An 11,943-nucleotide genomic window follows, 5' to 3' on the forward strand; every position below is an offset into this window, starting at 1 on the left:
CTGAGTTTGCATCAGAGAGCTTGAAGGAGTGTCAACTAGATTGTGTGAAAAATGGGGGCTACTAAGCTCGGATAACAAGCCTTGTATCTGAGGATTATTGTGCGCATCGCTGTGTAACAAAGTAATGGTTGGTTCATTTGTATTTTGGGGTGTGGTCGATTGATTATGTGTAGAGGTTGTTGGCTGTTCCGTGTCTGGACTGTCGTTAGCATTATCTTTCGCCATTTCTCTGGTTTAACGTGTAAATAACAATCCACTTTTCAGATTTAAATATTCTAACTCAAACATACATTTACATACAGCGCAGTTTTGAAGAGTTGGCTGTATTACCTTCAGCTTTCAAGCCTGAAAGAAAACAAAACAAAAATCCCCTCACACAGTGCAGCCACAAGGAAGGGTGTCCGTAACTGACCCCATTGTGGTAATGTACTTTGTATCATCACCCGGCTGTCCTCAATCTGTTGGAATATAGAATGTTGTACCAAGGGTCAGTATGCATAGTCATAATTGTTAATAACACTAGAACAAGACTAAAAATGTCTGTAAATAATTAAACTTACACAAAGTATCTGCTCAGGTTGTGTAAGATCACAGTCTGACCGCCCAGTCCAACTGACGCAGATGCTGGTCACTTGAACTAAATACAAATAGGATTAACACGCGTATACAGGTAATTAAAGCTGATTAACAATAATGTCAAAAGTTTACATACCAAGATTTGGAGGTCCAAAAATGTGTTTACCAAACACGGTCGGTGTTTAATTCCGCTCAACCTAAACCGGAGATTTAAACAGGCAATAGAAAGACAGCTAAAAATGAATGGATTGCGCAATCGTAAAATTGATTTACACATTCTTAAAAAGTTCAAATGTCTCGTTTGTATTTGCATCACAATTCAAATAAATTACTTCAAATAAAATAACTTGTACTTACAACAGAAACGATATACTCCACGCTTGAAACAACAGCTGACTTTTGTGGATGTTGCTGTGTTTAATTACTGTCTTCACATCGCAGCCGGAGCGCCTCCAGCAAGTCACGCCTCTTAACTTTTTCATTGGTTACATGTCATCGTTCTTCACGTTAGATTCAAATTGTGTTAAAACTATACATGCTGCAATGATACAAATTCGTTCTGATTATTGTAGCCGTTTGGCAACCAAATATATTGATACACCCTGTCTGGTAAAACCGCCGTTCTCGTTAATTTTCGCGGCTCAGCCGTGACATCACGTCATATAATTGTATATATTAACGATAAACTCGTCTGCTTACATATAAACGCTTGCTATTGTCACCATATCGCCATTAATCAGTTCAACATTTAACAAACACAGGACCATAATACAGCAATACAAAATCAGATTTCACGAGTTGGTCATTAAGAGAATGCAGCACATCTTCACCCGGAAGTGACAGCATAAGCCCATACTAACACAAATACTACAGTATTTTTTTTTAACCAACGTTGCCTATTATTAAACATTTCTACCAATGTGTGGAAAACAATCTTGCGTTGATCTCTGTTGTACAATTTCAAAAGACGCCTTTACGAATGTTTTAATTACCTGAAATAACCTATCCTTACCTGTCAACGATTCGCCGTTGTTCATGCAAATTTATATGCTGCCTTGCGGGTAACTTTGTAACGTTTTGCCCTATAATGCAACTTAGAAGTTAATGCTGACTTAAACAACCATTTTTATTACAAAACTCACCATTGCTCATACATACACTTGTTTTTATTTATAACAATATTTTAAAACCCAAACCGCGACACAATTCACCTTTGCGTAATGTGTGGTTGGCCCGGGCCATGGATACTCCTTCAAAATAATAGCATTGCTCATGCGATGTTAGTTTGCTGTAAAGCTGTGTTGGACTACAAACTGTGCATATAACCTGCGTAGTCCTGTCCTAACACACGTCATACAAGAAGTCCCACCCTAACATACGTCTTACAGGAAGTCCCACCCTAACATACGTCATACAGGAAGTCCCACCCTACAAACCGGATGTCCCGCCCACCTGTGACATCAATATGGAAGTCCCGCCCCCCCAGGGCCATAAATCACCATTCTGACACATTATACCCTACACTAACTACTGGGCATCCTCAAACGGAAGGTGGAGGAGCTTAAGTTCTCTAACATCCACCAGCTCTGAGATGTCGTCATGGAGGAGTGGAAGAGGACTCCAGTGGCAACCTGTGAAGCTCTGGTGAACTCCAGAGGGTTAAGGCAGTGTTGGAAAATAATGGTGACCACACAAAATATTGACACTTCGGGCCCAATTTGGACATTTTCACTTAGGGGTGTACTCACTTTTGTTGCCAGCGGTTTAGACATTAACGGCTATGTGTTATTTTGGGGGGACAGCAAATGTACACTGTTATAGAAGCTGTACACTCACTACTTTACATTGTAGCAAAGTGTCATTTTCTTCAGTGCTGTCACGTGAAAAGATATAATCAAATATTTACAAAAATGTGAGGGGTGTACTCAATTTTGTGAGATACTGTATATATTTGCAGGTGTTATATACAAAAATGGGGCAACATAGTACACAATTGAATGAAACCGTATTATCACCTTAAATTAAACAAAAGTTCCCCAGTGGCCCAGCTACTACAAAATGAGTAAAATGGGAACGGTTGTAAAACCATGCCTCTAAACCAGTGTTTCCCAATCCTGGTCCTCAGGACCCAAAGGGGTGTGTGTTTTTGTTGTTGCCATAGCACTCACATGCCTGATTCAAATGAAAGACTTGATGATAGGTTGATTATGTCGATCAAGTGTGTAAGTGGTAGGGCGACATTTGAAACAGGTGAGTGAGTGCTTGGACAAAAACATGCACCCCTTTGGGTCCCCAGGACCAGGACTGGGAAACACTGCTCTAAACAATAACACGACTTGTGGCCTCGACCTCCTCCCTTATCCAACAATATGGGAATGATGTTACCTGGTCCTGGACGGTTTGGTCTAGGAAGGATAGTACCACTACTGTCTCTAGCAAGTATAAGGAGATGCAAACTGAAAGAAGGACCGGCAAGACATTTTAAATGGGGAATATCTCACACTAAACGCAGATGTCTACTGGTCATTTTTGCTTGTGTTAATGCTAGTAGTACAGTAGACGTAACCCGAACAAACACTCATGTTCTGTTCCACAGGACAGAAGCCTAAATAAACGTTCACAACCTTCGCGATGCCACACCTCCGAAACAGAAACGTGAGCAGAGAATCTGTCCGAGGAAAAAAGAGAAAGAAAGCATAGAAAAGAGGGAAGGAAGAATAGAGAGAGCAGGGCAGAGGCAGGAAAAGGCACACTCCCGTGGGCGCTGGTATCTGCAGATGCTGTATAACCTGTGTGGGCTGAACCAACGTCTCCTGTGCACCTGTGTGTGTCTGTGTATTTGTGCGTGTGTCTGTACCTGTTTGTCTGTGTATCTGTGCATGTCTGTGTACCTGTGCATGTCTGTGTGTCAGTGTATCTGTGCGTGTGTGTACGTGTGTCTGTACCTGTGCGTGTCTGTGTACCTGTGTGTCGGTGCGTGTGCGCACCAGGTTGTTTGTATTTAATGCTTGCACGTGTCTGTAAGTGTGTGTGTTTGTGTGTCTGTGCGTGCGCATGCGCGCATGTGTGTGCATTTCTAAAGAAATACCCTCATCATTTATCTCCTAAAAACCTCCAGGGCAGCATTCCTGTACTGAAAGAGGCCTCATTGTGCCTAAGCATGCTAGTAACCGGGGGCAAGGGGGACAGGAAGCTGCTGAACCACGCCGGTTTGGAGGAAATACTCCTCTCATACCAGTTCTACCATTGGTTGTTGAAGTCGTGACGGGCCCGTGTTAATGTGGAAGGGGTATAAATCGGACCAAACTTTCACTGCAACACTCTCATCTGACGGCGTTCCACGACCAGGGATTCAAGACGTTAAAGACACGATGTCAGGACCAAATCAGACAGCCCGCGGTGAGTTTCCTGCAACTTCTCTAGCCAAGCACCAACACACCTGACTAAACTATTCATCGAACTGACAAGTCCTTAACAACCGGGTGTATTAGTGCTGGGATAGATTAGAAAAGTACACCTCTTGGGGTCATTTATGGATCAGCGTTTAGACTAGTTCAGACATCACCGTAAGAGCAGCAAGCTGCATTTAATGTATTTTTGTATCTGTATTTTTTAATGTAATTTTTCATCTGTGACAGATAATAAGCATGTTCCAGCAGGACATTTTAAATAGTTAAAGATTCTAATCTGAAATGTTCGATGGGGTTACTATGTTTTTTGTTAGGGTGAATTATGACTGTCTTTTGAAACTTAGACCTCAGAAGCCTTTTTACAATACAATGAAAACGATTTAATGCTATGCGTTTCACGCCTATAAATGCATTATAACATCTTGTGCTTCCTTTCAACTGTCCAATCACATTACATAAGGAAGTTGCCTTGAGGATTCAAGTTGTATTGTCCTTTAATGTTTTTTTGTCAGTGTTGTTATAGCAGAATAGTTTTTAAAGGTGTGTTCCAGTGAACCAGAAATGCAATTCCCTTGCGAGTGTGTCATTTCTTGTTGCATCTGTTATTGTCAGTTCATGTGTCCACAACCATCTGCCCATAAAAGGAGTGAGGGCAGTCATTTCTAATCACTTCCTTCCAATCCACAGCCTTCACTCTGTCTGCAGTACTGCTCCTCCTCTCCACTGGGACCCAGTCAGCAGAACCTTCAGACGACCTTCAACCAACACAACTGTTCATCGTCCAAAACCAGGCAGAACCCCTGCTGCCTGTAAATGGTGAGTTTAAAGGACAAAAAGGCTACTCCTGGTGTGTTCATGTTTCACTACCTCAGCTCCCTTTGGCACCCACTAATTCACACTACAGTTCGTTCACACCCTTTCCATGGACACACGGTCTCTGTCATTCACAACACCTTTCTATACACACACGTGTACATTGTGAACAGTGGCAACTTTCCATTCTTGATGTATCCTAGTAACTTTCCGTTCCATTGACCTCCTGTGTTATGTGTGATTAATTGATTGCAGGGAGTGACATGGAGGCGCCTCAGGTTCTGAAGATGTCAAAGCCGTGTAAAGAGGAAGATAAATCTTACTGTCTGAATGGACAGTGCTTTTACCCCCATGACAGCGATACTCCTGCATGCAAGTAAGACCTTGCGCACACACACACACACAAACACACGCGCACAGTGAAATCAGTCAAGATGAACTCATAACTCTCCGCCCCTAGGTGTGATGCTTCATATAGTGGACAACGTTGTGGCCTGTTAACCCACCTGGCGACGCTGCACGACTTAACCAAAACGGAGGAGGTGATCGCCATCTGTGTAGGTGTGGCCCTGTTTTTGTGCTGCATTGCTACCATCATCTACTGCTGCGTTAGAAGAAGGTATATATATCTGTCTCCCATTCGCGCACACACACACACACACACACACACACACAGACAGAGGTGAAGACAGAGAGAGAGTGGGAGATGTAAAGATCACAAGATCAAAACTAACAATGCAACGTAGCGATCACACCACAGGAAATGACCATGAATGCAACTGACATAACTCCTTCCATATCTATGAGGCATGTGTCTAAACTGTGTGAGGAGATAAGAGAGCAAGTTGAGACAGAACAGTGGAAAACAGTGGAATGCACACTGTACATGACATTCAGTTTTATGCCTGAAATATTTTTCAAGATGTGACCGTATGATTTCTACCGTTTGTCTCGCGTTTGATCATTTTGGCTCTTTGTTTAACTGTGTTCTCCTTTTGCTCTTTTTCATTTTAGGTGTCAGAAACTCTATCTTCCTTATAAGACATACGCTGGTTCACATACCTCAGCGTGATCTGTCATTTTCACAAAGAGCATCGTCATCTTCATCACCCATGTTGTTTCTGTCATCATCTTCCCCACCACCAGCCTCTCATTTTGCAGATTGACCATGTCTTCCAATATCAAATTCTGGCTATTTATTTAAGTATCAGCAATAACTTATATATTTTTAACTTGTACATGTATTTAATGTTTTTTTAATAAATGTCTTTGAAATCCAAACACTGTTGTTAGAAGTGAACATCTGCGTGATTATGTACATCGTTTTCTACCACATTTCACCACTAGTGGTCAGAGTTTTCTCATTCCCAAAATGACACCAGATATGTAATCGGGTCGTTACGAAAGGACACTGCTTTTTGCTGCACTACATTATATCAGGGTCCTGGACCACATAACAACAACTTGCACAAAAAGTAATAATTATTTGAAAAACTACTCAAGCACTTTACATAACATAGAATAATCTCCCTAAAGTGCTTTTGAACCATGTACACCAATGTAAGGGTGGTTCTTAATAAACATTACATTCCTGTCCCAAGCCTTGGGATAGACAGAATAATACTGATCCTGTCAACTTCCTAATATGTATGATACATTACCCTCCTGCAACTGCTGAACTCCAGGTGTGTTACAGAAGAGCACCAGGGTAAGCCTGGAAAATAATCTCTCTAATTTCTCTATGAATTTGTGAATGTGTCTGTTTTATACTTAAAATGTAATAGCTGTTGAGATAAATAACAAAGCAGAGTCAACAATATCCCTTTAAGGTAATTTAATGGAGACATGTCTTCAATTACAACAGAGGCCATTTTGTGCTCTCCCAATCGTACCTTGTTTCAACTGCATATTAGTTATGTAACTATTGTAGACGTATTCCCCAACAATAATAACTAATCTGACACAATGACTCAGGTTGCGTCACATCTTCTCACTATCAAAGTAAATCTTATCACATAACAAATAATGTGTGGGTAAAAAGTGTTGCTCATTGCCTTATAGTAATCTTTAGGCCTTTTGTCCGATTCCCCGGTCCTTCTGAAATTGGGCCGTTTTGGGGTTTTTCAATGGTCGTCCAATAAGCTGTGAAGAGCTGGCTCCTGTAGCTGGAAGAGGTGTTGCCCTATAGCTCAATAGAACCGGAAACGGGTCCTTGTACTTCAGGACGTGTCTGTCTGTACAGTCCATCCATCCTCACCCTTGAAGACTTATAGTGACGTGCTGAAAGTTAGAGGTTTTTGGTTAATTTTCAGAAGGTACTATTCTTACTAGAATAGATGGGCAACCCCACCCTCGCCAGGGGCCATGCGGCTGGTGTAGATTCCTCTAGAGCTTCAGTATCCTCGGTCAGATTGTAACACAGGTGAAGGGTGTCTGGAGAGCCTGTCTACCATGGCAGGTAGTTACATTCTCTCCACTGCCATTGTGCCTCATCATACACTTCAGTAATCGTTAAAACCAGAGTGACAAAGCATCAATATCTTTCCTGTTGATGAGCGGCACCAGTGGTATTGCTTTCTGTCTGGATTGTCACATGGGTCCCTTTCTAAATCGTGTCCAATCAAATGAATTGCCACAGTGAAGTCCTAGAGACATCTCAAGGATAATCAAAGGACACAGGATAGACAGGTCGTCACACCAAATTCAGCTGAAATATCCTCATAGAAGTCCCTAAGAACCTCAGAGCAACATCTGGGGATATACAGGCCTCTCTGGTCCCAATCAATGTTGAAGTGGAGGTCTGGACCGAAGAATCCTCTGCTATCAAAATAGACTAGAGAATATGAATTAATGACTGACATTTTCCCAACAACACCAAAACTACTGGAACAATGTGCTCTGGACAGATGATATTGTAACAGAGAATGGGAGGCCATATTTAAAAAAGCTTGAAACACAGATTTTGCAACAGGGCAATGATCCAAAACACTCAAGGCTTCAAAAGTATAATTGGAGGTTTATGGAATGGCTGAGTGGAAGTCCAGATCTCAGTCCTATTGAAATTATATAGGGGGACACAGCAGTATGGTATAGAAGCGTGGGCACACATTCCTCTCAATTGTTGTAAGAGTCTGAAATGCACGTAACATAGAAGTTATTTCAGCAAACAGCAACAGCAGCTATCAAAGTTAGGAGTGTGCTTATTTTGTCCAGCCCTATGAAATAGCATTTCTATATTTTTGATGAAGGAATAATTGCAAAGTAAATTTGTTAAATGAGGTCACCTTTATCTGTCAGTAGTGTTGAAGTATATCCACACACAACAATGATGTGAGAGAAAAGACAACAGTCCAGGGGGTGTCTTTGCTTTATCCACATGACTGTAAATGATTTGGAGAAAAAAAATTATGGGTCTGTGTGTATTAACTGTGCATGTCTTTGTGAGTGTGTGTGTGTGTGTGTGTGTGTGCATAACTGTTTGAAACCTTGCCCGTAGAAGAAGCATCTGGTTTGGCCTCAGCATGCAGGTAACCTGGAGCAATGGAAGTGACGCACGACCAACCAAGCGGGCCAATTGGGGGAAAGGAAATCGTTTTCTCACCGAATTCTTGTTCTGCCGTCAGCTGTGCCAGTCGTAAAAAAGGGGTGTGCTGAAGGGACGTGAAGTCCACATTCACTGAAATACACACACTTCACAAAAAGATACTCCACGGACTAACCGGTGAATCCCGGAAAGCCACGGCAAACATTCTGAACATGTGAAGATGAAGGGACCAGCACGCACTGCAGCGGGTGAGTGTACCGCAGCCAAATGTGTATGTGTGTGTGCACTCGTTCTGTTTTTTTTCTAGCCCAGCCCAAACACACCTGACTACTCACCTAAGCAACAAGCCATTAAAAAGTTCAATCAGGGGATGTAGTGCTTTCGAATAGAAAAAATGTGCACCTCTTAGGGATTCCTCAGGCACTAAAGTCAAAACTAGTTCAGACAACCCAGACAGAGTTAATACTTCAGCAATATGTCATCAGGGGGCATGGTATATATCCAATATTACACAGCTAATAGCTGTTCTTAGGCGCAACACATTGCTGTATTCAGCACTTGGGCGCAATGTGCTGTGTAATATTGGACATATATCATGCTATCCCTTAGGTTGGAGCAGACACCAGAAATCTCTTAGGTTGGAGCAGATACTAGAAATCTCTTAGGTTGGAGCCGACACTAGAAATCACTTAGGTTGGAGCAGACAATGAGATGCTCATGAGCATAAAAGGTCATGAAAACCTATTTAAGTTTTTCATCCATCAGCCCCAACTTACATTTCCCTAATTATAATCCACATATTAAGTCACAATTCCTGTTGCTGAAGAATACTTTCCCACTGCAGCAAACTCTAATTTAGACCCTGCTTCTGCATGGACGTCCCTGCTGAAGCATAGAGAGTAAACTGTATGACACTTCAGATTGCCTCTCATCTTCTCGCCATCTCTCCATCCCATAGCCTTCTCTACTCTGCTCTCAGCACTACTCCTCTTCACGGGAATCAGTTCGGCCCCCACGATGTCCCCGCTGCCCGCGAATGGTGAGACACTGTGTGTTTACGTATCTTCAGTACGTGGCATTTGGTGTGCCCGGGACGGTGATCCGTCTCCAGTCGGTTACTCCATAATCACCACGTGCCGACTAAAATGCGTCAGATTCCTCGGAAGGTCAGTCTAGCCAGTCAGTCTTGTCATCACCAAACACCCACTGGGTAACGGGACGCCTGCGTGGGGTCCCAACCGTGTGAACAGGGAAAAGGAGCGCTGTACCTTCTTCCCCTTCCAAATAAAAATCGAAGTTTGACAGCCCTCCCAAATTCATGACCAGACCTGAAATACGCCCCCTCGGTCTAGATGTGTGTTGTTGTTGTGTTGTTGTGTTAGTGTTGTTGTTGTTGTGTTATTACCCAACTGCACTGCACATTTTTCCAACTGGTTGATTGTTTGATAACAGGGAATATTTCTGAGGACCTTCCTGTTCTGAGAATGTTAAGACCGTGTAACAACAAGGACGCCAGCTACTGTTTAACTGGGCAATGTGTGTACCGTCCTGGTCACAATACCCCATCTTGCAAGTAGGAAAGCACACACACTCACACACACACACAGTCTATAACTCTTAACTTAAGCAACATAAGCTCGATAACTATCTCTCTGCAGGTGCGATGACTCTCACAGTGGACCTCGCTGTGGCCTGCTGAACCAAAAGACGACGCTGAGCCCACCGATCACAACCGAGGAGCTGACTGGCATCTGTGTGGGCATGACCTTGCTTCTGTCCTGCCTCACTAGTGTTCTCTTCTGTTACTTCAGGAGTAGGTAAGCAACAGACCGTTTCTCTCTCACACACACACTCACATACAAATACACACACAAACAGTTGCATGACACTTTCCCCTCATTGTCAGTTTCGGTTTCAACACCTTTGCGGTTTCTTTTTTGTCTGTCTTTGGTTTGTCTGAATCTCCTGGTCAGGTGTACTGATTACATTTAAAGTTCAGTGACATAACTCCTTCCTTATCAGTAAGGTATGTGTGTAAACAGTATGAAGTGAGAGTGAACAGGTTGAGGCAGAACCCTCCTTTGGAAACCGTGATAGTGGAGAGTATCCCCACTGACAGTGGTAATTCCTTTCCCTCATCCAAACTCGTCTCATCTTACTTCATCCATCCCCTGAAGTTCCCATGGTGCCAAAAAACATACGGGTTTCCCAAACTATGAGTGAATTCTGTGATCAGGCCACTGAAATGAGAAACCTGGCAATCTTGTACCAAGTCGACAGAAAGAGTGGAACGATGTCCCGGGCCTGTCAACAGGCATATGCAGTCCACCAGGGAGGTTCCACCCCTGGGGTGTGGCCCCCCATACTGCCTCATCCCCCTCTGCCCCATCCCTGTTTATGGAGGCCCCCTGAACACCCAAGTGACCTGCCCTAGGGGCGCCATACAAGCAAAGTGGTTCAGAATCAACCCAACACACTGGCTGCATTAGTCTCAGAAAAGATGTTAAGGAACTTGTGTTTTTTTACTTTTCTTACTTTCTTTTATCTGTTTTTCCCTTTTCTCTCCTATCTCTTCTCTGTTCTCTTATCTCAGGTGTAAAAAACAGACTGTTGATGAGAAGAAGAAAGAGAAGAAGGAGAATAATAATGATAATTATTGTAATGATAAACCAGATTACAATGATGATGGCAACGATGATGAATACAATGATGATAACAGTGATAACATTGAAAATGAAAACAATGATAACATTGTCTATGATAACAATGATAACAATGATGATAACAATGATAACATTGATTATGATAACAACGATGATGATAACAATGATAACATTGATTATGGTAACAAAGATGATGATAACAATGATAGCATTGTCTATGATAACAATGATAAGAATGATGATAAGAATGATAACATTGATTATGATAACACCGATGATGATAACAATGATAACATTGATTATGGTAACTATGATAACAATTATTATGATAACAATGATAATAATGACGATACTAATGATTACAATTATGTTAATAATGATGATGATGATGATGATAATGATAAATACAATCATGAGAATGAAAATATCAGTGATGATGACGCTAATGATGATGATGGTGGTGATGATATTATGTTGACTATGGTCAGTCAGAGAACTCGCTTTGTTTCTTCATCTTCATCATCATCACTGTCATCATCCTAAACCCATCAACATCATCATCATTTCCAACCTTGTCTTGTTTTACAGTCCCAAGCGTTCTGTGATAATAAATGAAACACAATGTCTTCCGCTATCAAATTGAGGCTAGGTATTCAAACATCTCAAGTACTGTAATCCTTTGATTAATGTATTCTAAACACAGTACTGAAACTGCTCTTGTTAACGTTACAAATGACTTGTTGTTGAATTCTGACTCTGGAGAATGTTGTTTTGTCTTGTTGTTACCGGATCTTAGTTCTTAGTGACATTTTAATTGGGTTGGGATCACAGGGATTACACTAGATTGGTTCAAGCTGTATCTGTCAAATAGAGCATTTGTAGTGTCAATTAAAAAATATTGCCGTGTTTCCACTGGTGCCATACCCTGGTACCAGGG

At 41.9% G+C, this 11,943-nt stretch overlaps 2 protein-coding genes across 4 annotated transcripts; both read left to right on the forward strand.

The window, feature by feature from the left end:
* Positions 1-3,895: 3,895 nt before the first annotated feature.
* epgn (epithelial mitogen) lies at positions 3,896-6,077 on the forward strand. The gene is given in 5 exon segments (NM_001303926.1): positions 3,896-3,975; positions 4,674-4,802; positions 5,055-5,175; positions 5,260-5,418; positions 5,814-6,077. Coding segments are annotated over 5 exon segments (495 nt in total). The 5' UTR covers positions 3,896-3,947; the 3' UTR covers positions 5,872-6,077.
* Positions 6,078-8,406: 2,329 nt separating this feature from the next.
* On the forward strand, positions 8,407-11,943 carry LOC105008254 (glycosyltransferase-like protein gnt13). Of its 3 annotated transcripts, none has more exons than XM_034296624.1 (5): positions 8,407-8,591; positions 9,302-9,382; positions 9,796-9,916; positions 10,002-10,160; positions 10,937-11,943. In XM_034296624.1, exons 1-5 carry the CDS (start codon positions 8,564-8,566, stop codon positions 11,547-11,549), a joined length of 1,002 nt encoding a protein of 333 aa, XP_034152515.1. In that variant the 5' UTR covers positions 8,407-8,563; the 3' UTR covers positions 11,550-11,943. The 3 variants fall into 3 exon arrangements, with proteins under 3 accessions (XP_034152515.1, XP_034152516.1, XP_034152517.1); XM_034296625.1 differs by having other exon boundaries at positions 9,323-9,382; XM_034296626.1 differs by lacking the exon at positions 9,302-9,382.

The sequence above is a fragment of the Esox lucius genome, chromosome 13 (assembly GCF_011004845.1).
Source record: "Esox lucius isolate fEsoLuc1 chromosome 13, fEsoLuc1.pri, whole genome shotgun sequence".
Taxonomy (NCBI): Eukaryota; Metazoa; Chordata; class Actinopteri; order Esociformes; family Esocidae; genus Esox; species Esox lucius.